Below are 25,462 nucleotides of genomic sequence, written 5' to 3'. Positions count from 1 at the left end.
GTTTCAGATTATTAGGTTTGTATCCTCCTCTGCTTCTTTGGCCAGTCTGTTGAATTCCATTAAAAAAAAAAAGTTACACCATTGTTTAACCCTGGGGTCTTCACTTGCAAGTGGCCTGATTCTCACTCTAAGTCAGGTGTTAAATTCCGTTGACCATTGCAACTGTGGCTTTTCTTTATCAAACATCTGAAGAGATGTTCACTCACTTTGAGCACTACTGCTTAATAAAGAAAGTGGGTGAAGCCCAGTGTGGTGGTGCATGCTTTAATTCCATCACTCGGGAGGCAGAGAGGTAGGATTATCGTGAGTTCGAGGCCACCCTGAGAATGCATAGTGAATTCTAGGTCAGCCTGGGCTAGAGCAAGACCTTACCTTTAAAAAAGAAAGAAAGAAAGCTCCTAAGTAGTTTTGGATAGCATGATTTTTTTTTTTTTTATTATCCTCAGGTATACCATATTTGTTGCAGTCAGGTTTGCATTGCTGGCAGAAAAAAACCAACTAAGAGCAGTTTGTGGGGAAAAAGCGTTTATTGTAGCTTACAGACTCCAAGGGAAGCACCATAATGGCAGGGGAAAATAGTAGCATGAACAGAGAGGGTGGACATCACCTGTTGGACAGCATCAACAGGAGAGTACCAAACACTGGCAAGGGGAAGCTGGCTATAACACCCATAAGCCCACCCCCAAGAATACACTGTCACTAGGAGGCTTTAATTCCCAAATTGCCCTTAGCTGGGGACTTAGCATTCAGAACACCTAAGTTTATGGGGCCACCTGTATCAAACCACCACAACATTCTATCAGATAATCTCTCATGTTCTTGTTGCTTTGTTTTCTATAATTTGCTGTTTCTTTATAAATAAAAATTAAAGACTAGCTGGGCTGGTGCTGCATGCCATTAATCCCAGGCGTAGGAGAACTGCAGTGAATTCATAGCCATCCTTGAGACTACATGGTATTTGGTGAATTCCAGGTCAGCCTGAGCAAGGGCGAGACCCTACCTCAAAAAAGGGGGGAGGGGCTGGAGAGACGACTTAGTGCTAAGGCAACTTGGCTGCAAAGCCAAAGTACCCAGGTTTGATTCCCCAGGACCCAGGTAAGCCACATGTGCAAGGTGGCACATGCATCTGCAGTTTGTTTGCAGTGGCTGGAGGCCCTGGCACACCCATTCTCTCTCTGACTTTCAAATAAATAAATAAAAATAAAACTAATTTAAAAAATAAGCAACCACAAAAGACTGAATTAAGACTATCTTCACTTCTTTTTAAAAAATATTTTGTGAGGAGAGAATGAGAATATGAATATGGGCACAACAGTGCCTTTTGCCACTGCAGAAGAACTCCAGATGCATGTACCACTTTATGTATCTGACTTTTATGTGGGTACAGGTGAATAGAACTTGAGATTTGAAAGCAAGTGCCTTTATTCACTGAGACTTCTCCCCAGCCCTATCTTCACTTCTTGAGCACAGCTTGCTAATGCTTCAATATTTTGTAGTCTGATTCACTATTTTGCTGAAATTGTTGACAAAAATCATGAGTGATTTAACTGTTGGTGATACAGACTGTTGCAAAATACCTATAGACTATGATGTATAGTCTGTGTAAGATAAATCTCACCAAGTTCTACTGTTTAATTACTATCAGCCTTTACCTTAGAACCTGGAAGGACTTTGAGGATGAAAGTTTGGTTGGTCCTTTAAGTTTCTCTTGCTTTTTTTTTTTTTTTTTTTTTTTTATGTAGTCCAGGCTGACCTGGAATTCACTATGTAGTCTCAGGGTGGACTTGAATTCAAACAATCCTCCTACCTGTTTCCTAAGTGCTGGGATTAAAGGTGTGCGTCACCACGCCCAGCTATTTCTGTTCTTTTATTACCTTGTAACATTTCAGTTTGGGATGGGTAACTGAGGAAGAGGAGGGGCATTGTCAGCTTATAAGTTTGCACACAGAGGGCTGCAGAATAGCTTTGGCCTTGTACCAAATTTTTATGGGTTCATGTCCCTGACCTCAATGCTGACCTTCATCCAATTCAGTCACTAAATTTGAATCCTAATGTAGCCAAGGCTGTTTCTGAGATCACAACTTCTGTGTGAACTTTTTTGGGGGGAGATACAGGGCTCAATACTGCTCATTCTAATGAGATACTTAGATCTTCATCTTGTGAATTTTTTGTAGGTTGATTCCTGTGTTAGTGAATGGGATGAAGTACTCAGATATAGATATTATCCTGCTTAAGGTAAGGAAATAATAATACAATAGGTACATTGGAAATAAATATTAGAATTTGGCCAATAGGGCATTTATTTTGAATAATCCCTGTCTAAAATAAATTTTTTTCTTACAATACTCTATAAGCAAGCATGTGCCTTTAACTGCTGAGTCATCTCTCCAGTCTCCACAGTAGTTAGTCTACAGAAGTTCAAAGATATGGCAAACAGTGAATTAGATGAGTAATAAGGATAGGGTTATCTTTTCATTTTAAAGTGTTTTTTTTTTTTAATTTTTTTTTTGGTTTGTTTTTATTTATTTATTTGAGAGCAACCCACAGGGAGACAAAGAGGCAGATAGAAAGAGAATGGGCACGCCAGGGCCTCTCTTGCCACTGCAAACAAACTTCGGACACATGCACCCCCTTGTTCATCTGGCTAACATGGGCCCTGGGGAATCGAGCCTTGAACCAGGGTCCTTAGGCTTCACAGGCAGGCGGTTAACTGCTAAGCCATCTCTCCAGTCCCCTTTTTAAACTTTGTATTGACAGCTTTCATAAATATAGACAATAAACCATAATTCCCACTGCCCAGCCCCATTATCCTCTCAAATTTACCCTCCAATGAATCCTTAGTCTCTTTCCTATTTTGATGTCATCATTTTTTCCTTTTATTATGAAGGTCTTGTGTAGATAGTACTAGTCACTGTGAGGTCATGGATATTAAGGCCTTGTAGTATGTGGAAGATGGCATTGTAAAAAGATTGCATTGTAAGTGATCCTACCCCACCTCTTCCACAGTGGAACTTGAGCTTTGGTGGGTGTGATAGAGGTATCTCTGTTGAACACTCACTGTCACTCCATGTCAGCATTATGGTGTCTTTTGGTCACCCTAGTCACCAGCATGAAAGAGAAGCTCCTGTAACCAAGTGGGAGTAGTATTAACATATGTGTTTAAGCATTTTAAAAAGTGCTTAGATTAGATAGCAAGGTATTGCAATTTTTAAGATCCACCAGTAATGGAAAAAGTTCCTCATAGTTACATTTTGGTTAATATAATTATACTTATATCATTCACACTCAAAGCTTATATAATTTATGTAATTCTATCAGGATTATGAGCATTCTAACATAATTGATATTCAGGGTAGCAAAAATATTCTCACTTATAAAATTATATATATATTATATATACACAGTTTTTCAAAATGTAGTATATCCATGAAATGGCATTGGCACGTACATATTTGCACATTTGCCAACATTCAGAGATACATTTCAAGAGACACCTACCCACATTACCTCACAAATGTATTCTCTCATAAACGTATTTCCTCTTTTTCTTTTCTTTTTTTTAATTGTTCTCTTCTTTTCTGTCTATCTGTGTATGGGTACATTTTTTGGAGAAGGTTTTGTGTGCAATAAAAGGTATAGCACTTAAAAAAAAAAAAGTGCTTAGAGGGCAGTTTGGTAGGCATAATATATGCATTTGGCCAGACAACAGCAGTTGATTCTCCCCTTGGCTCAGGACCTCCTCTTTCGTAGGCTTTTGACTAGGTTTTCCGCACCATGCATGTATTCCCTCCCCTGGAATGGGCCTCCGGTCCAGTCAGAATGAATGGTTGGTTTTATCCATAACAGATATGCCACTATTGCATCTGTTGGCACAAGATATGATTATCTGAATTAATAGTGATGTTACTAGAACTGTTGTTAATTTACCTTTGACCAAAGTTGACTTTAATTAGAGTACACTTAGATTACCAAGTGGTAAGAGCAATTGAAAGGGCCTGATAACCTAACAGGCATTAAATATTTCTTATTCCCATTACCCCCTGTTTTTTCCCCTCTGAGGTAGGGTCTTACACTAGCCTAGGCTGACCTGCAATCACTATGTACTCTCAGGCTGCCCTTGAACTCACAGCCTTCCTCTTCCCTCTGCTTCCTGAGTGATGGGATTAACAGCATGCACCACCATGCCTGGATCCTTCCCCCTTCCCCACCACACACACTCAGACACACTTTAAAAAATATATATATGTATATTTTACTTACGGAGAGAGAGGTACAGAGGCGCGGGGGGCGGGATAGGCAAGCAGGGCCTTTTGCCACTACAAATGAATTCCAGGTGCATGTGTCATTTTATACATCTGGCTTTATTGTGGGTACTGGGAAACTGAACCTGAGTCATTAGGCTTTGCAGGCAAGTACCTTAACAGTTGAGCCATCTCTCCAGCCTTTCATAAGGAAATTGTATACTGCAAAGGAGAGGGCAATTCTTAATTAGGATTACTATGATCCCATGTATTTTATTGTTTTACTCATGTACATATTACTGGTAGTGAAAGTCAATGAAAATTTCATTTTTAAAAACCAACAGGGTGATGTAGAAGAAGATGAAACAATACCTGATAGCGAGCAGGACATAAGGCCACGTTTTCATCGATCAAGGACAGTGGCCCAACAGCATGAAGAAGATGGAATTGAAGAGGAAGATGATGATGATGATGAAATGGATGATGATGATACAATTTCTGACTGGAATTTAAGTGAGTAGGAGTGGGTAAAGCACTGCTGATCAGTTTTATTGGCAGGGTGTTTGATACATGACAATGATCCCAGTTCTCAGGAAGCTGAGGAAAGATAATTACAAGTTTGGTGCCAGCCTGAACCACATAGTCAGACCTATTTGTAGGCATGGGGAGTACAGTACAGTACAGTGGGCGTTAGTATAGGTAGAGAGCTGTCAAGCCACCAGCATAACAGTTTTAGGACATTTTATGTGACCTAGTCAATCTCTATTTTCCCACAACCCTAAGCAACTACCTATCTATTCTGTCTGTGGTTTGTTTTTGTTTTTTAAATATATTTGCAAACAGAGAGAGAATGAGGGTGCCAGGGTCTCTAGCCATGCAAACATACTCCAGAGATACATGCACCCCTTGCATCTGGCTTTACATGAGTATGGGGGAGTCAAACCTGGATCCTTAAGCTTTGCAGGCAAGCGCCTTAAATGCTGAGCCATCTCTCCAGCCCTCTGTCTATGGTTTTGTCTCTTACTACATTTCATAAAGATATAATGATCCTTTCTGGTAATGTTACAGCATTTACTACTAATTCAATTCTTTTAATGTTAAAGAGAACTCATTTGTATTAACATAGTGCATATTTTTCCATTCATTAGTTGATGGTGTTTTCTTTCCCTTCTTGACAATCATAATGATGCTGTGAACATTCATGTACATATTTTCAGTTCTGTTGGATATGTACCTAGCAGGAAGATTGCTAAGTCATATGGCATTCTCTACCTGCCTATCAGAATGTTTTCCAGAATGGCTATACCATTTTATTTTCTTTCATACTTATGTCTCTCTCACTTCATTTTAATGAATGTGAAGAGGTATCTTTGTGGTTTGTTAACCATTGTATAATTTTTTGTTTGGTTGGTTTTTTGAGTTAAGATAGTCTGTTTGGCCAAGACTGTATTTTGGATCAGTATATTAGGAACACTGCTATAGGCATCTCCTAGCATATGTTTTTGATTGTGTTTTACATGAGATTGGGGGATTCCATAGATTTGTCTTATTCAGACCTAGAAAATATGCATTTTTCAAACTGTTAATTTTCAGGTTCACCTGGAAATTCTCATCACCTGTGGAGCTGGCATTCTGACCTGTACTCTTAGCTAGGGAGTAGCAGTTTGCGTGTTGGTCCTTGAGTTAGACCACATGTATATTTTAATAATCCTCTCCCAGGTGTATTCTAGACCAGTCATGTCTTTTGAAAAGTGATTTCAAACTTACGTAACTTATGCTTACTGGTCATGGTGGTACACGCCTTTAATCTTAGCACTCTGGAGGCTGGGGTAGAAAGATGACTGAGTTTGAGGCAACCCGAGACTACATAGTGAATTCCAGGTCAGTCTTGGCTAGAGCGAGACCCTAACTCAAAAAACCAAAGGGAAGGGGCTGGAGAGATGGCAGGTATGCTTGTCACGTGTCTTAGTTACTTTCCTTATTGCTGGGATAAGAAAACTGCAAGAAGCAACAGAAGGCAGGAGGGCGTACAGTTCGAGGACTTATGATGGTCCCTTGTGGAATGAGAGTACATTGGGCATCAAGCAGCTGCTCCCATTCGTGGGTCCAGTCTGAGGACACACAGAATGGTGTCACCCACATTTAGGGTAGATCTTTCCACTTTGATCTAGAAACTTCCCCGAAATTTCTTTTCATACTGATTCTGAATCCCATTAAATCTGTATGCTACCATTCTGACTTCACAATATTGGCATATCACCTGTTTTGGGGTAAAAAAAAGTCCTCAGACATCTTCAGCCCCACTGTAGACTTCCTGCATGGCATGTACCCCATGCATCTGGCTCCCCATTGTTTTTTGGCGAGGTTTTGTTTATTTTGCTTTCTTGTTGGATTTTTTAAAAATAATACTGCTCTGGCTGGGGGATTCTCACTTTCCCCGTTACTAACATTTATTTTGGTCCACGTAATTTATTCTTTTGGGGACTATCCTTTATATTATTATAGGATTTACATGGGTGCTGGGAAATTGAACCCCAGGACAGCAAGCTTTGCAAGCAAGCACCTTTAACCACTGAACCATCTCCCCAGCCCCAAAGTACTGAGATTTTTAATAAATGCTTTTATTGTTGTCTTACATGTATTGTCAACATGGAATATATAACTCATTTAGGTAGATGATACTAATTCTTATCTGCCTATTTAGATTTTTCCAGCTAACATTTTATTCAGTGTGTCCATTATTTATATATGATGTAGTCAACAATTTTGTAGACATACCACATTTAGTTTTTTTCAAAAGATAAGGAAATGGCGGAAAGAAATGTGCTGGAGATTGTTGTAGATGGTATGGATAACATGTCAAGTTAAAGTCAACAAGGCATGCTCTTCATATCCCACTTTACATCTAAGAGATGTCCCTTTTTTAGGAGTAAAATCAAAGTTCCAAAACTGATGCCAGATTATGTATACTTGTTGATACCTTCCTGTGTATCATGTATCTTCAGCATAGATCTCTTGCCCGCCAGTTTACCATTCAATTCTATGAATCTACCATGTGTATAAATAATCTTTGTTCATAGATAAGTTATTACTTGTAGCCAAAAACAGCTGTTTTTTTTGTTCAGAATGTTGCTGTTGGCTAACAGTTTGTGATTAGCCATTTATTGTGCCTACTTTTTTTGGTACCTTATATTTTTGTTAGTTTTACTTTGTCGTGATAATGAAACCTAAGTTGATTTATAGTTCCAAAATTAATCCCTTCTCAAAGAATATTTTCAAGCATGTTTTATGTGCTAGTGACTGCTGTTCCAATTCATGTGTTTAACTTCTAGAATAAGAATACTTGATTCTAAATAATTACCATGACATGTTAAGTAGAATAAATGAATATGTACATTTTGCTGCAGCATATGCTGTAGGCATGGCATTCTGGAAGCACTGAATTTCTGTACTTGTGCACAGAATAGAATATCTTCATAGTTTGCCAATTCTTTGGTTTGAGAGGCAGGGTCTTGCTGTAGCCTGACTTGAAATTCACTATGTTGACTCAGGCTGGCCTTAAATTCAAAGCAATTCTACTTCTGCCTCTGGAGTGCTGGAATTAAAAGTGTATACCATCATGCCCAGCATAGTTTGCCAATTTTGTCATGAAAAAAAATTGTTTTATTTATTTATTTATTTAAGAGGCAGGGAGAGATAGACATACCAGGGCTTCTAGCCACTGTATATAAACTCCAGATGCATGCCCCACCTTGTGCCTCTGGCTTACATGGGTCCTTTAGCTTTGTAGACAAACATCTTAACCACAAAGCCATCCCTCTACCCCCAAAATTTGTTCTCTCCCCCTCTCCCTCCCTCCCCCTCTCTCTCTCTCTCTTTTTTTTTTTTTTTTTTTTTTGTTTTTTTTTTGTTTTTTTTGTTTTTCGAGGTAGGGTCTCACTCTCGCCCAGGCTGACCTGAAATTCACTGTGTAGTCTCAGGGTGGCCTTGAACTCATGGTGATCCCATAACCTCTGCCTCCTGAATGCTGGGATTTAGGTATGAGCCACGACACCCAGCCTAGGATTTTTTTTATTTGTTAATTTGAGAGGGAAAGAGAGAATGGGCGCTCCAGGCTTCCAGCCACTGCAAACGAATTCCAGACACATGTGCCCCCTTGTGCATCTGGCTAACGTGGGTCCTGGGGAATCAAGCCTCGAACTGGGGTCCTTGGACTTCACAGGCAAGCGTTTAACCGCTAAACCATCTCTCCAGCCTAGATTTTTTTAATGTACGTTTTCATGCTTAACAAAATGATATTTAATTAAATCTTTCCTTAGGAAAATGTTCTGCTGCTGCCCTGGATGTTCTTGCAAATGTTTACCGTGATGAGCTACTGCCACATATTTTGCCCCTTTTGAAAGAGTTGCTTTTCCATCATGAGTGGGTTGTTAAAGAATCAGGCATCTTGGTTTTAGGAGCAATTGCTGAGGGTAAGTCCAATTTGAATTGTAAAGTCTGTAGTAGAGATAATAAAGTTAAGCTCCATTAAGCAATTGTTACTCTGTAAGCAAAGACTCTGAATTCACCTATTCTATTAATGCCAGTATGAAATAGACAAGACTGTGATCCATTTTAACCTCAAAAGAGATGATTGAATCTAAAAGCTACCTTGAGATAAATGTCCATTGCGAGCCATATTATTGTTATACAGTCACAGATTTCTAATCTGAGCCAGGTAGTTTGTAAATGCCTTTAGTATAAAGGAGCAGAATGAGAGAATTCTGTCTCAAGCTGCAAAAATAGTTCCTTCTGATGTTCCTGATGCTGGTAAAATAGCTTTATTCCCTAGGTAAGGTTAGGAAACATGATAGAGTAAGAGTGTCTTCACCCTCTATGCAGGATTTTTGTTTTTGTAGGAAATGAACTTTGTACTTAAATAGGGTTATTATTTGTCATGTTTTAGCTATAAACATCTATCTAAAAGAAATTTAAGAGTTTTTGAAACCCAAGTTTTTTTTAATGTAGTTTGCCACTATTTATTTATTTATGAGCGTGAGAAAGAGGTAACAAGAAAGAGAAGGAGCTCCAGGGCATCCAGACATGTGCCACCTTGTGTATCTGTCTTTATGTGGGTCCTGAGGAATGGAACCTAGGTCCTTTGGCTTTGCAGGCAAGTGCCTTAACCACTAAGCAATTTTCCCACCCACTATTTTATATTTTAAAATAATTTTGATACACATTTTTGTATTTGTAATATTGGAAATACACTGAGTGTTTTCCATGAACAATTAGATTACTTTTGTCTTTAATTGGATAATTTGTGTTTTAACCTCTTTGAAAGATTTCTGTTCTATTTCTTCTAGGTTGCATGCAGGGTATGATTCCATACCTGCCTGAGCTCATTCCTCACCTTATTCAGTGCCTCTCTGATAAAAAGGCTCTTGTACGTTCCATCACATGCTGGACTCTTAGCCGCTATGCACACTGGGTAGTTAGCCAGCCACCAGATACATACCTGAAGCCATTAATGACAGAACTGCTGAAACGTATTCTGGACAGCAACAAGAGAGTACAAGAAGCTGCCTGCAGGTGGGATACATTCATAGCAAAATACTCATTATGAAAATGAGAGACTAAATTTCAGGCTGTGGTAGATGTTTGACATTAAACCATTAATGGGCCAGATATGGTGGCCAGAGCTAGATTGAGACCCTACCTCAAAAAAAAAAAAAAAAACCTTCTAGATTTTACCATTGTAGTTAAGCAGATGCTGATAGAAAGGAATATGTAATAAGAAATGAAGAAAAAAAATACTTTAAAATAGAACAAAACAGAATGAAAGCAAGTACTTGGTGTGATAGGCGGGAATGGTGGTAAAGTATACAACAATAAATATTTCTTCTTTTCAAAAAACCTTTAGTGCCTTTGCTACACTAGAAGAGGAGGCTTGTACAGAACTTGTTCCATACCTTGCTTATATACTTGATACCCTGGTCTTCGCATTTAGTAAATACCAGCATAAGAACCTGCTCATTCTTTATGATGCCATAGGAACATTAGCAGATTCAGTAGGACATCATTTAAACAAACCAGTAAGTATCTATGAATAACTGTTACGGGGAAAGTACATATAGAATAAGCTACAGTCAATGGATTAGCATTTACAGCGGTAGCCGGTTGATCCCATTTACAAATAGCAGGATAGTTTGGAAATCATAACATGCCCCACAACAGGGTGCACGAGTCATAGTTTGTTCTCAGTGGCTGAAAAGCCCTGGTGCACCTATTCTCTCTCTGTTTATTTATTTGAGTGAGAAAGAGAATGAGCACACTAGGGCCTTCTGCCACCGCAGATGAACTCCAGTGCATGTGCTACTTTGTACATAAGGCTCTGGAAAGTTGAACCTAGGCCATCAGGCTTTACAAGCAAGCACTTAACTGCTGAGCCATCTCTCCAGCTCTAGAAAAGATTTTTTGGCTTTTCCAGGTAGGGTCTTGCTATAGCCCAGGCTTACCTGGAATTCACTGTGTACTCTCGGGTGGCCTCAAATCATGGCACTCCTCCTGCCTCTTACTCCCAAGTGCTGGGATTAAAGGCATGCACCACCATGCCTGGCTAGAAAAGATTTTATACTCTGGATTTCTACTATTACTTAGTTTCAAGGAAGAAATATCTAGATTTGTTCTCTCTTCAGAATGTATCATGTATGGAGAGTACATTGTATAAAGCAATTAGTTTTGTGAAAGTAGATATGTGAAGTACAAGTCAGATGTGGTTATTTGAAGGAGAATTAAGTGCTACTAGAATTTTCACATAGCTCAAGATTCTTTACTGAAAAAAGAGAAAAATACAAGATTACTATGTGTGGGACTGAAGAGATGGCTCAGCAATTAAGACTGTAAAGGCTGAAACCCAAGTTTGATTACCCAGTACCTACATGAAGCCAGATGCACAAGGTGGCACATACATCTGCAGTCTGTTTGCAGTGGGTAGAGGCCCTGGCATACCCATTCTCTCTTCTCTCTCTGCTTATAAATAAATGAAAAAAAATTAAAAGCTTACTGTGTAAAAAGCCTTAAGTCGTTTTTGTTAAATTGAGAACAAGACATTTGGAGTGTAGGTTTGCTTTGGTGTTGATTGGTTTGGTTTGGCTGGAGGTTGTGTTGTGTTTTCTGATGCTTTTATAATCTAGACCCCTGTTTACATAAATGTTATGACTACTGGGTTTTGCAGCTTATTTATTTTTAGTTGAAACGTACTAGGTGAATTCAAAGTCTCCTTTCTTACATAAGTTTGTGCTGTAAGGCAACCACCATTTTACATATAAGACCCCGGGACTAAAACAAAATTTCATCACTTTAAAAAAAATAGCTGGGTGTGGTAGCACACACCTTTAATCCCAGCACTTGGGAGGCAGAATTAGGAGGTTCACCGTGAGTTCGAGGCCACCCTGAGACTACATAGTGAATTCCAGGCCAGCCTGGGCTAGAGTGAGACTTCCTCAAAAAAAAAGGAAAGAAAAGGGCTGGAGAGATGGCTTAGCAGTTAAGCGCTTGCCTGTGAAGCCTAAGGACCCCAGTTTGAGTCTTAATTGCCCAGGACCCATGTTAGCCAGATGCACAAGGGGGCACACACATCTGGAGTTCATTTGCAGTGGCTGGAGGCCCTAGCGTGCCCATTCTCTCGCTCTCTGCCTCTTTCTCTTGCTGTCTATCGCTTTCAAATAAATCAATAAAAATACCCAAAAAAATTATTTTGAAAAAAGAAAACTCCTTGATAGTGATTTAACAAAAACTGAATTTTGATGGTGTAATGTGTTTACTGGTACAGTTTATTTCGGAAAGGATATAACAGTGACTTGAGAACAAGATCATGAAAATTAATAGGGCTGGAGAGATAGCTTAGCAGTTAAGGCACTTACCTGCAAAGCCAAAGGACCCAGGTTTGATTCCCCAGGACCCACATAAGCCAGATGCACAGGGTGCTACATACACCTGGAGTTCGTTTGCAGTGGCTGGAAACCCTGGCGTGCACATTCTCTCTCTAGCTGCCTCTCTTTCTCTCTCAAGTAAATAAGTAAATAACAATGTTTAAATTTAATAAATAGAAACCTTTAAAAGGAACTGTGTAGAGTGAAGAATGGTTCTTGAATTACTTTTTTTAAAGATTACTTTATTACTCTAAATGGCTTTTACTTTTTCTGGACTCAAAATAAGCTTGTTTACAGATGAGTGAAACTTTGTATATGGTTTTTGTCATTGTAAATAGGAATATATTCAAATGCTAATGCCTCCACTGATCCAGAAATGGAACATGTTAAAGGATGAAGATAAAGATCTCTTTCCTTTACTTGAGGTATGCTGGGCTGGTGATGTTTATTTACTTTTATTTTTTTTAATATTAGCTGGGTGTGGTGGCGCACGCCTTTAATCTCAGCATTTGGGAAGCTAAGGTAGAAGAATACCTGTGAGCACAAAGGACTCCCTTATACTACAGAGTTTTCAGATCAGCCTGGGCTACAGTGATACCTACCTTGAAGGGGAATAAAAAAAGAGTGAAACTTTTGGGCTGGAGAGGTGGCTCAGTGGTTCAGGGTGGCACATATATCTTGAGTTTGTTCATAGTGGCAGGAAGCCCTGGTATGCCCTTACTCCTCTGTCTGCTTCTTTTTGTCTAGATAGATAGATAACTTTTTTATGGATATTTTAAATGTGTTTAAAAAATATTTATTAGCCAGTTAGGGTCCATTGCAGAAGAGGTGGCAGAAAGAATGTAAGAGCCAAAGGAAGGGTAGGACTTCTTACAGTGTGCTCCTCCAGACACAAAATGGCCTGGATATCCATGACTTCACAGTGCCTGACACTATCTACACAAGACCATCATAATAGGAGGAAAAGATCATGACATCAAAATAAGAGAGACTGATGGGGAGGGAGGGGATATGGTAGAAAGTGGAGTTTCAATGGGGAAATTGGGGGAAGGGAATTACCGTGGGATACTGTATACAGTCATGGGAGTTGTTAATAACTAATTAAAAAATATTTATTATAATGCCAGGCATGGTGGCACACACCTTTAGTCCCAGCACTGAGGAGGCAGAGGTAGGAGGATCACCCTTAGTTCAAGGTCAGCCTGGACTAGAGTGAAACCCTACCTTGAAAAATCAAATAAATATAAATATGTATGTTTGTGTGTGTGTGTAACACACACACACACACATATACATACATATATGTAACATATATGTTTATATTTAAGAGAGGAATGTGTTTCATCAAAAACATTCTGGTCCAAAATAAATGATTATAATAATAGTGTTAATAAATTGATATTCAGGGGTTGGAGAGATGGCTTGCTCTCTGTTGGGTCTGCTTCAAAAAGAAAATGATGCCAGGCATGGTGGCGCACACATTTAATCCCAGCACTCCGGAGGCAGAAGTAGGAGGATCACCGTGAGTTCAAGGCCACCCTGAGACTACAGAGTGAATTCCAGGTCAGCCTGGGCTAGAGTGAGACCCTACCTCGGAAAAAAAAAAAAAAAAGAAAGAAAGAAAGAAAGAAAATGATATTCAGAGCCATTTCTGTTGAAATGCTAAATACATGATTTCATGCTTTAATTGTGGTATATCTATACTAAGAAGTACTGTTAAATAGAAAAAGCATATTGAACATTATGCTTTTTATTTTCTTGAGGTAGGGTCTATCTCTAGCCCAAGCTGACCTAGAATTCACTATGTTGTAAGGGTGACCTCAAACTCATGTTGATCCTCCTACCTCTGTCTCCCAGGTGCTGGGATTAAAGGTGTGAGCCACCACCCCCGTCTTTTTTTTTTTTTTTTTTTTTTTAAGTAGACAACATGGGCTAGAGAGAGAGTTCAGTTGTTAAAGTGCTTTCCACACAAGTATTAGAACCTGAGTTCAGATTCCAAGCACCCACATAAAAGCCAAATGTGACATGTGCCTGTAGTCAATCTCAGCACACGGGAGGATCCTAGGGGCTTGCTGTCTAGAGTATCTAGCTGTGAGCTCTGTGTTGAGAGACCCTGTATGAAAAGATAAGGTAGCAAAAAAAAGATAAGGTAGAGAGCCATTAAAGAAGGCACCCACAGTTGACCTTAAATTTTATAGAAAAACATGAATGTTGTATAATAAGCTATCCTTAGAAGATGAAGTTCACTGTAGAAACATTGTGACATTCTTCTGTGTAAACCTTTCCTGATTGGCTGGAAAGCTTTACTAAAGAACGATGTTTGGAAAGATTAACCTGCTGCATCTCATAAATGACCAGGACCTTTTTTGCTCAGTTTCAACCCATCATAATCTTCATTGTACTCAGAAAACTTAGTGTGTACATTTTATTCTTTACAGTGCCTATCTTCAGTTGCCACAGCCCTGCAGTCTGGCTTCCTTCCATACTGTGAACCTGTTTATCAGCGTTGTGTAAACCTAGTACAGAAGACTCTTGCACAAGCCATGGTATTTTTTTTTTTAAACTCTTTTTCATCCTAATAGAAACAACTTTCTGAAAATAGACTAACGTGAACATATTTTTTGAGTAATTGATAGCAAAAGTTTTGTTTAATTTCAGCTGAACAATGCCCAGCCAGATCAGTATGAGGCTCCAGATAAAGACTTCATGATTGTGGCTCTTGATTTACTCAGTGGTCTAGCTGAAGGACTTGGAGGAAACATTGAACAACTAGTAGCCCGAAGTAACATCTTAACACTAATGTATCAATGCATGCAGGTGAGACTTCTAAGAGGAAAAAGAACTGAAACCTGCTTCTTTGTGTCACATTGAAGTTAATTTCTTCTTATTTCTTGTAGGATAAAATGCCAGAAGTTCGGCAGAGTTCCTTTGCCCTGTTAGGTGACCTGACTAAAGCTTGCTTTCAGCATGTTAAACCTTGTATAGGTATGAATATTTTCTGCTATGAGTGTGAGTTATCAGATTGGTCTTAAGTTTTATTAAAAATTAAATTCTTGGGCTGGAGAGATGACTTAGCAGTTAAGGCACATGCCTGTGAAGCCTAAGGGCCCAGTTTTGATTCTCCAGGTCCCACATAAGCCAGATGCACATGTTGGCACATGCATTTAGAGTTCATTTCCAGTGGCTAGAGGCCCTGGCATGCCCACTCTCACTACCCCCCTCCCCCGGGTCTCTAGTAAATAAATAAATAAATAAATCTTTATTTTAAAAATATCAGGGGCTATTGGGATGGCTTAGCGGTTAAGGTGTTTGCCTGCAAAGCCAAAGGACCCAGGTTTGACTCCCCAAGACCCACATTAGCCAGATGCACAAGGTGGTGCATGCATCTGGAGTTCGTTTGCAGTGGCTGGAGGCCCTGGTGCCCCCCTTCTCTCTCTCCCTCTTTCTTTCAAATAAATAAATAAAAATAAAAAATATGTTTTAAACAATAAAATCCTTAGCTGGGCATGATAGCACATGCCTTTAGACCTAGCAACTTGGGAGGCAGAGGTAGGAGGATTGCTGTGAATTCAAGGCCACTCAGACTACATATTGAATTCCAGGTCAGCCTGGGCTAAAGTGAAACCCTACAAGGGGAAGGGGTGGTGCAGTTAAATCCATTATTTAATTTTGACCTGGAATTCACTCTAGTCTTAGGTAGCCTGACACCGATGGCAGTCCTCCTTCTTCAGCCTCCCAAGTGCTGTGCCAAAAGGTTTACACCACCACACCTGGCTTTTGTTATTTTTGTTGCTTACACTGGCGGTCTGGAATTCAGGCTGTATCCCAGGTTTGTCTTGAACTCATGGTAATCCTCCTACCTTAGCCTCCCAAGTGCTAGGAATGTGGGCACAAACTACTGCATCCTTTTACATTTCCCATTTTATTAAGTTGTTACTCTGAAGTTCAGGTCATATAAGAAGTACTCACTTCAGCACAGATATGATCAATAGGCTGCATCTTTATAACAACTTATAAGCAACAAAATGAATGGCCTTTTAAAAAATAAGTATTTGAGCCAGGCGTGTGGTGCACGCCTTTAATCCCAGCACTCAGGAGGCAGAGGTAGGAGGATTGCCATGAGTTTGAGGCCACCCTGAGACTCCACAGTGAATTCCAGGTCAACCTGAGCTAAAGTGAGACCCTACCTCGAAAGACTAAAATAAATAAATATGTATTTGAGAGAGAAAGAGGCAGATGGAAGGAAGGTAGCAAGGGGAATGGGCATGGCAAGGCCTTTAGCCACTGCAAACAAACTCCAGGCACATGTGCCACCTTGTGCATCTGCCTTTATAAGGGTACTAGGGAATCAAACCTGGGTCCTTTGGATTTGTCAGCAAGTACCTTAAGTGCTAAACCATCTCTCCAGCCCCCAAACTGGCCCTTTTTTGACTTCTACTAATACATGTTGGTTACTAAGCTATAGTGCTTTAAGCATACAACTTTAAAAGCAAATAAACTTGGTTTGCATTGAAAATAAAAAATCTGGGCTGGAGAGCTGGCTTAGTGTTTAAGGCACTTGCCTGCAAAGCCAGAGGACCTTGGTTTGATTCCCCAGGACCCACATAAGCCAGATGCACAAGGTGCCACATATGTCTGGAGTTCATTTGCAGCAGCTGGAGGCCTTAGGGCTTCTTTTCTCTATCTGCCCCTCCCCCCCTTTCTCTTCTTTCTCTCAAATAAATAAATAAAAATATTTAAAAATAAAAAATCATGGAAGAAATACAGGTAAGCCAGGCATGGTGTCACGTTTTTAATCCTAGCACTTGGAAGGCAGGGAGGTAGAAGGATCACTGCAGAGTTAGTTCAGGTCAGCTTGGACTAGAGTGAAACCCTGCCCCCAAAAACAAAACAATAACAAAAACAAATACAGATAATTACTTGACTTACCAAATTTCAAAATAACACAATTCACAGCATCCTCCAAAGCTATATTTTGTGCTTCGGGGTTCTATTTTTTGGTTTTTGAGTGTTGCTGAGTCATGTCGAGCCTTCATTCTTCTAGCACTGGCAGGTTGATGGTGTTGGCCCCTGGGCTCTGTTACGATCAGGCTTGTTTTACACATTTCCAGGTGTGGCCTATAAAAGGCCTTTTCTCTGAAATCCCTCATTCCTTATAGTGAAAAATGTCATTTAGAGACTACAATCTGAGCATGCAGTTGAATGTTGCTTTAAAAACAGAATTACTGTGCTGGAAAGGTGGCTTAACAGTTAAGGCACTTTCCTATGAAGCCTAAGAATGCATGTTTGAATTTCCAGGTCCCACAGTGACTGAGTGTGTAATGTCACACATGCACACAGGGAGGCGCATGTGCCTGCAGTTTGTTCACAGAGGCTAAAAGACCCCTGGTGCAAGCACCCATTCTTTTCCCACCACCTCCCCCTAAAAAGTATTTTTTTAAGCCAGAATCCAGAATTGCTGATGTGCTTGCATATTTTAGTCTAGTGATAGAAACTCTCTAGTTCTTTCTTTTTTTTTTTTTTTTTAATTTTTATTAACATTTTCCATGATTATAAAATATATCCCATGATAATTCCCTCCCTCTAGTTCTTTCTTAATGATACCTAAAGTATACCAAAACAAGTTGAAATTTCAATTTATGTCCAGTAGATTTCCTTTAAAAGTGGAATAGAGCTGGGCGTGGTGGTACATGCCTTTAATCCCAGCACTCTGGGAGGCAGAGATAGGAGGATGGCCAAGAGTTCAAGGCCACCCTGAGACTACATAGTGAATTTCAGGTTAGCCTGGGCTACATACAGTGAGATCCTACCTCAGAAATCTGGATGGGGTGGAGGTGGAATAGATCTGGGCATGGTAGCATACATCTTTAGTACCAGCACTGGGAGGCAGAGATAGTAAGATTACTGAGTTCAAGGCCACTGTGAGATTACATAGTGAATTCCAGGCAGCCTGGACTAGAGTGATACCCTACCTTTATAAACCAAAAAAATAAATAAATAGAATAGAATAGACTACCATTGACAAGATGAGTATATAATCTTTTTCTCTTTTTCTAGCTGACTTCATGCCAATATTGGGAACCAATCTAAATCCAGAGTTCATTTCAGTTTGCAACAATGCCACATGGGCAATTGGGGAAATCTCCATTCAAATGGGTAAGATTATTTTCCTTAGAAATGTACACACTTATAAATAAGTGTTTTGATAATTTTTATTACTACTTAATTTTTTAAGATTTCTGTGTGTATATATTATATCACAGTTAATAAAGAAAGCAAAATGCTTTACGCTGATATTTTAACATTCAGTTTTTTCTTGTTTTCTCTTTTTGTGGGATGATCTAGGTATAGAGATGCAGCCTTATATTCCTATGGTGTTGCACCAGCTTGTAGAAATCATAAACAGACCCAACACACCAAAGACGTTGTTAGAGAATACAGGTACCAAATGATGAAATGTTACAGTGAAGAACAAATTAGTTGCTTTTTAATTTTAAATTAAGATGCGTAGAGAAACCAAAGCAAAGCTAGCTTTTAAACTCAGCTGCCTATTGTTAATGTTTGAATTTTCACTAATAAAATGTCTTATTTTAGCTACATTCCGTAACCATTTTACCAAAATATGTGTAAAACACTTCCTATTACCAAACTTAATACTCCTTAAAACACATTCCTGTGATAATTGTTGAGTCATATTAATTTTGCTTTTTAAATTCAGAGCATAACTGGGAAATGAGAAGTGAATATGTTTTTATCTACATAAACATGGCCAAAAATAGATTGTAATTCAGTGACTAATTGGCTAACGATGGCATATTTCATTATAAATTTCCTTAAATCAGGAAAGTAAGGAGTTCCTGGTGGGATTTTTGTTTAGTAGGCTTGTTTCTCTTGCATTTATAGTAAGCATGTTTATGTTAAAGAGAGCCTTCCATACTATAGAACACCTCAAAGTGAGTTACAATTCCGTCCTTTCTACCCTCTCTGGTTGTTGCTTATCATGAAGATCTGGGCTTTGCCTTGGTTCTGACCCTTCCCTTTATATGCTACAGTCAGCTAATGATGTACTCATACTCCGGGTGGGTCTTACAAAAATAACTAGACCGGGATTAAACGAGGCTTTTCAAATAAGAACATTTGTTTACCAAGGCCTTTTCATTTGGTATTTTTTAAAAATTAAACAGTTTATTTTCAATATGTTTATTGGTATGGAAGGAAATCTTTTAATTATGAAAGTTATCTGGCTGATTGGCAGTATGGGTACTGTTTACTTCACAGAGTGAATTAAGTAGTACAGAAGTCTTGTGTGTATGATAGTTTTGAAATTTTGGCAGATTGCTAGCTCTATAGAATAATGCAGTACCTATACATGACATTCAGATTGGAAATTCTTGCTATTCAAAATTATTTTGAATCTAAAGAAAACCTCCTATTTATTTTTAAATGTGAATGCATAACTGCAAATAAATGTTGAGTGTAATGTATACTAAAGTTTCTTGTGGGATATCAGCTGGTGAATTTGCTACACTTAAATTGACTTTATTTATAAAATTATAATCCTAGAATGGTTTTGTCCAAGTAAATAATAAAATAATTGACAATATCGTACATGTTGATGGACTGAATCAGATTGAGAGAAACTCATTTAGAATTAACTAAATTACTTTTCCCACAATTGGCTATATAAAATACTGTTTTCTTTATCTTTTCTCTTAGAGAACAGTTTTTTAATTATTAAAAATCACTGTAAAGTCAATTCCTTAGAACACCATTATTTTTTCCAACTAGTATATCCTACACTGAACTTTTTCAATGGTCCATCATCTGCTTTATCGCATGTTTCATTGAATTGTTCATACTTGCCTGTTAATGAGAATGTTGCATAGTTTGTGTCTTTTGACATAGGTTTTCTTTCTCTTGCTCCATATGAATCTGCTAAATTTTAGTATTATCTGTGTAGTTTGCTTCAAGTAATCCTTAAACATTTTTCTTTACTCCCCACCCCCACCCTTTTTTTAATGAAAGGTTAACCTGTAAGTTTTTGAGAGAACACCATTAAAGCACTTCATGGTTTGTTTTCTGTTTGTATTTTTACCCGTTGTGTATAAATGTATTTATATGTATGTATCTTTGAATTGCAGAATGCAGTTCTCAGTTACAGTTGTTTTAGCTCTTTGTATATTTCAGGAATTCCTAAATTTGGATAGTGAATGTTTGCCCACTTCAAATTTTTAATAAAAGAAATAGCATGCAGTCAGTATTAAGTGCTAGCATCAGTCTTGTATTAGCCTTTTATAGTAAAAACGAAATTAGTTCCTATGGTCCACATAGCATGTCATTATGTAGTGGACTCTCTAAATTTCCTTCAGTAGAGTTTTATCTCACATATGGCTTGGAATTAGTGGATTGTTACCTGAACTATCAGAGATGTGTCAGAATGGAATCTGACATTGGGTAGTAATTTTCAATCTATTCATTCCATGAGTACCATGACACTTAAAATCTGACCATTGATTTTGATATCAGGTAACAAATATCCATTGGTTTGTTTGAGAAAGTAACTCAATTTAAGATATCAAAATAAAATTTGGATTATTTGGTGAAGAATGAAATAATTTATTTTAAAAGATGGAGAGAGTAACAGATTTACAGCTACAGAGACGGGTGTATAAATGAAGTATTTATAAATGAGAATTCCTAAGGGAAAAACATTTCATGTTTAATTCTGAAATTTTGTGTGGCTTTAAAGGAAGTTCCTCTAAATCCATTCACTGTATTTGCTCATCTTTTTAACAATATTTGACATTTGGTTGAGTGAGAAAAGCAATTCATGGTTTTTGGTGTTCTCTCAATCTTTAGGAGTTATTTTAATTCCTTTTGTTTTTCTTTTTCCAAGAGTATGCCATATATGTTGCTGCCCCTTATATCAGGGGGTGGTAATAAACAGCACTGGTGAAATCTTATGTTTATTATCATACACAAATTCTGTTGGTTTCTGTTTCTGAGTTATTTGTTGTTTTTTCTTTATTTTTTCTCCTTCCCCCTCATTTGCTCATGTCTTGGTTGGCGTTTGGTGGTGTATAACCGTGATTGCGTTACCTTAGCAATAACAATTGGTCGTCTTGGTTACGTTTGTCCTCAAGAGGTGGCCCCCATGCTACAGCAGTTTATAAGACCCTGGTGTGTATTATTCAATCTTTTTTTTTAATTCATTTTTCACTCTTTCTTTCTCTATCTCACTTTTAGATATATTTTCAGTTGGTTACAAAAATCACAATCCTTAATCATTGCCAGCCATGTGACTAATCTTGTCCTATCAGGTTTGTGAGGGTTTTCAGTAGCATCGTCATGTATATTTATTTTATGTTGTGGCTAACGACTAATTGATGCATGGGATAAGATTGTCACATGCTTGCTGTGTTTAAAAAGCTTGATTATACATAAAAGCATTTAAATTTCCACCAGAAAATTAAGATGCATGCAAAATCTATAAATTTTAGGTTTTTGCATTACGTTTCTTTTTTTAGAATTAATTTGGAAACTTGGATTGCATTAAATATATGTTTAAATTTGTTATGTATAAAATCTTATTTGCTTGTTAATGTCAGAGTTAAACATCTACACCATAAGTTGTAAAGTAATAGTGTATATTGTGGCAGTATATCCTATGTTCTGCTTCTTTCAACTGATAATCTTTCAACTCAAGTCATTTTTAGTAGTGTTTAATGGAATACACGTCATAATAAAATTTTTAAAATTAATTTGATAATTAACTCTTCTTGGCTCAGGCTTATTAAGAGTAAATGAGAAAGTCAGACCAGTTGTCTGTTTTCATAGATGCAGTCTATTAAGAAAATTTGAGTTGCACGGTTGGCAGTATGAGAAAAAAAGTTTTCTTAAATCTTAATGTAGCCATTATCTCTACTATGCAGCCTATTCCATTAAATACTGTCTATTAGTATTGTAATTGAATTTTGTTTTATTTACATACTAAGTTCTGTTCTATAACTCAATAGGTGTACCTCTCTGAGAAACATAAGAGACAATGAAGAAAAAGATTCAGCATTCCGTGGGATTTGTACCATGATCAGTGTGAATCCCAGTGGCGTAATCCAAGTAAGATGTTCATAAAAATTTGTTAACATAATAATGTACTAAGTAATAAAATTTTAAAGGAAGAATTTTAAGGTTTTATTTAAAGAAATACTAAAACAAGCCGGGTGTGGTGGCACATACCTTTAATCCCAGCACTTGGGAGGCAGAAGTGGGAGCATCACTCTTGAGTTCTAGGCCACCCTGAAACTACATAGTGAATTCCAGGTCAGCCTGAGCTAAAGTGAGACCCTACCTCGAAAAGAAAAGAAAAGAAAAGAAAAGAAAAGAAAAGAAAAGAAAAGAAAAGAAAAGAAAGGAAAAGAAATACACTTGAAATGTTCATCTCTTAATATTATAGTTCGAATATCTTTTTTGTTGTTATTTTTGTTTATTTATTTGAGAGAGAGAGAGAGCGACAGAAAGAGGCAGATAGAGGGAGAGAGAAGGGGTGCTCCAGGGCCTCCAGCCGCTGCAAACGAACTTCAGACACTTGCACCCCCTTGTGCATCTGGCTAACGTGGGTCCTGGGGAGTCGAGCCTCGAACCAGAGTCCTTAGGCTTTACAGGCAAGTGCTTAACCACTAAGCCATCTCTCCAGCCCTAGAATATCTTTTTTTTAATAAACATCTTTGGTCATTAAATAAGATAGTAATCACAGACTAAGAAAGTAAAATTAATTTATATCCTTCTCTTGAATATAGTAAATAAAATAGACTTCTGAATTAATCATTAAAATTGCTTTAATTAATGGGCATGATGGTGTATCCCAGCACTCTGGAGGCCAAGATAGGAGGATTGCTCTAAGTTGTTGTTTTGTTTTTTTTGAGGTAAGGTTTCACTCTAGTCCAGGCTGACCTAGATTTCACTGTGTTGTCTCAGACTGGCCTTGAACTCACAGTGATCCTTCTGCCTCCGCCTCCTGAGTACTGGAATTAAAATGTGTGCACCACCATGCCCAGCTTAGTTGATGTGATCTTTACACATTTTAACAGATTTAATGAGTAATAAAATCCAACTACCAATTTCCCAGACAAGAAATTGGGGCTGGAGAGATGGCTCAGTGGTTAAGGTACTTGCCTGCAAAGCCTAACAACCTGGGTTCGATTACCCAGTATGTGAAGTCAGTTGCACAAAAAGGAAAGACAGAGATGGTGCTTTGAAGTTTTTGTTTTGATTTGTTTTGTTTTCAAGGTAGAGTCTCACTCTAGCCCAACCTGGCCTGTAATTCACTATATGGTCTAAAGCTGGAAGAGGGAGAGATTGGGCATACCAGGGCCTTCAACCACTACAAACAAACTCCAATCGCTTGTTTCACTTTGTGCATCTGGCTTACATGAGTCCTATGAAATCTAACCTGGGTCTTTTGGCTTTGTAGGCAATGATCTTAACCACTAAGCCATCTCTTCAGCCCTGAATATTTTTTTAATTGAAATTTTTCATAATTGTATTGTAATTTTTGTTGACTAACATGAATTAGCTATAGAACTCAAATTAATGTGGGGAATAGGCATGGAGAATATACAAATTAGAAATGAAAGCAGTCCTATGTCTAATTTCATGTTCATAAAATAATAGTAGAACAGGCGTGGTGGTGTACGCCTTTAATCCCACCCAGCACTCGGGAGGCAGAAGTAGGAGAATCACCGTGAGTTCCAGGTCAGCCTGGACTAGAGTGAGACCCTACCTCAAAAAACAAAACATATACTACCTTGAGAAGATTCTATTTTCAAAATAACCTATCAAGTTTTTGTTTTCTGAATACTTAAAAAACCTTGTATGTCACAATTTGTATGTGTTTTAGAGGTTATCTGATGACATGTTTTAAGGACAACTTACCCAAATTTTATTCCTTTTTGAATTAATCTTTGAGGATACTGAAAGAACCAATGTAAAAGTTGGTATAAATCTGTTTTTTCTTTTTTAATTTTTATTCATATCTTTTGTTTAGATGTAGCTAAAAGAAAATGCTGGGCTGGAGAGAAGGCTCAGTGGTTAAGGCACTTGCCTGCAAAGTCTTAATGACCCAGATGCACAAAGTGGGTCATGCATTTTGGAGTTGGTTTGCAGTAGATGGAGGTCCTGGCACACCCATATTCTTTGTTTTTCTCTCTCTCTTCTATCTCTCTCAGCTTGCAAATAATTTTTAAATTTTACTTTAGTTGACGTTTTATTTACGTAGAGTCAAGATCTCACTGTATAGCCCAGGCAAGCCACAATCTCTAGAGATCTTCCTGTCCCAGCTGAGATGATAGGTATGCACCACCATGTATAATACACATAAATGATTTTAATCATAAATGTAAATGTTCTATTTATTGAAAAATTTTAGCATCAGGTGTAGATATTTGGAAAATATGATTTCTAATTTGAATAAAAAGAGAACATAAGCAAATAGCATTTTATTTGCTTAAATAATTGACATAGGGGGCTGGAGAGATGGCTTAGCGGTTAAGCGCTTGCCTGTGAAGCCTAAGGACCCCGGTTCGAGGCTCGGTTCCCCAGGTCCCACGTTAGCCAGATGCACAAGGGGGCGCACGCGTCTGGAGTTCGTTTGCAGAGGCTGGAAGCCCTGGAGCGCCCATTCTCTCTCTCTCCCTCTCTGTCTTTCTATCTGTGTCTGTCGCTCTCAAATAAATAAATAAATAAATAATTTTAAAAAAAAATAATTGACATAGGGGCTGGAGAGATGGCTTAATGGTTAAGGCGCTTGCCTGGGAAGCCTCAGGACTCATGTTCTACATAAGCCAGTTGCACATGTGCACAAGGAGGCACATGCATCTGCAGCTCGATTGCAGTGGTTTAGAGGCCCTGGCATACAAATTCTCTCTGATACCTCTCATTTAAAAAAAAAAAAAAGGTATACTTATTATTATACATCCATCAAAGTCACTTTTTAAATTTTTTTATTCAGCAGTAAAATTTGAAGTTGTTGATACGTCAGAATATTAGCAGTATGTTAAATTATTACCAAAAATAAAAAAAAGCTGGGTGTGGTGGCTCATACCTTTAATCCCAGCACTCTGGAGGCAGTAGGAGGATGACTGTGAGTTCAAGGCCACCCTGAGACAAGTGAATTTCAAGTCATCCTGCACTTAGAGTGAAACCCTACCTCAAAAACCAAAAAAGAAACAAGACAAGTCTCATTCTTGCCCAGGCTGGTATGGAATTCACAGTGATCCTCCTACCTCTGCACCACCACTCCCGGGTTGAGAA

General features: G+C 38.3%; 1 protein-coding gene across 3 annotated transcripts in view; it reads left to right on the top strand.

Annotated features, from left to right (window-relative positions):
• Positions 1-25,462, top strand: part of Tnpo1 (transportin 1) — a 98,504-nt gene that overhangs the window by 63,160 nt on the left and 9,882 nt on the right. For 2 of the 3 annotated variants that reach the window (XM_045133232.1, XM_045133233.1), the window contains exons 10-22: positions 2,175-2,235; positions 4,586-4,754; positions 8,561-8,713; positions 9,587-9,812; positions 10,144-10,315; positions 12,493-12,579; positions 14,593-14,700; positions 14,813-14,971; positions 15,052-15,139; positions 18,212-18,310; positions 18,500-18,595; positions 21,259-21,334; positions 22,171-22,270. In XM_045133232.1, the coding sequence (XP_044989167.1) occupies positions 2,175-2,235; positions 4,586-4,754; positions 8,561-8,713; positions 9,587-9,812; positions 10,144-10,315; positions 12,493-12,579; positions 14,593-14,700; positions 14,813-14,971; positions 15,052-15,139; positions 18,212-18,310; positions 18,500-18,595; positions 21,259-21,334; positions 22,171-22,270 (1,594 nt within the window). The remainder of the gene's footprint in view (positions 1-2,174; positions 2,236-4,585; positions 4,755-8,560; positions 8,714-9,586; positions 9,813-10,143; positions 10,316-12,492; positions 12,580-14,592; positions 14,701-14,812; positions 14,972-15,051; positions 15,140-18,211; positions 18,311-18,499; positions 18,596-21,258; positions 21,335-22,170; positions 22,271-25,462) is intronic. The other variant, XR_006633406.1, reaches the window with a different exon arrangement.

This window comes from Jaculus jaculus, chromosome 14, assembly GCF_020740685.1.
Source record: "Jaculus jaculus isolate mJacJac1 chromosome 14, mJacJac1.mat.Y.cur, whole genome shotgun sequence".
NCBI lineage: Eukaryota > Metazoa > Chordata > Mammalia > Rodentia > Dipodidae > Jaculus > Jaculus jaculus.
Note: the sequence above shows the minus strand (reverse complement) of the source record. Positions and strands in the feature narration are given on the sequence as shown.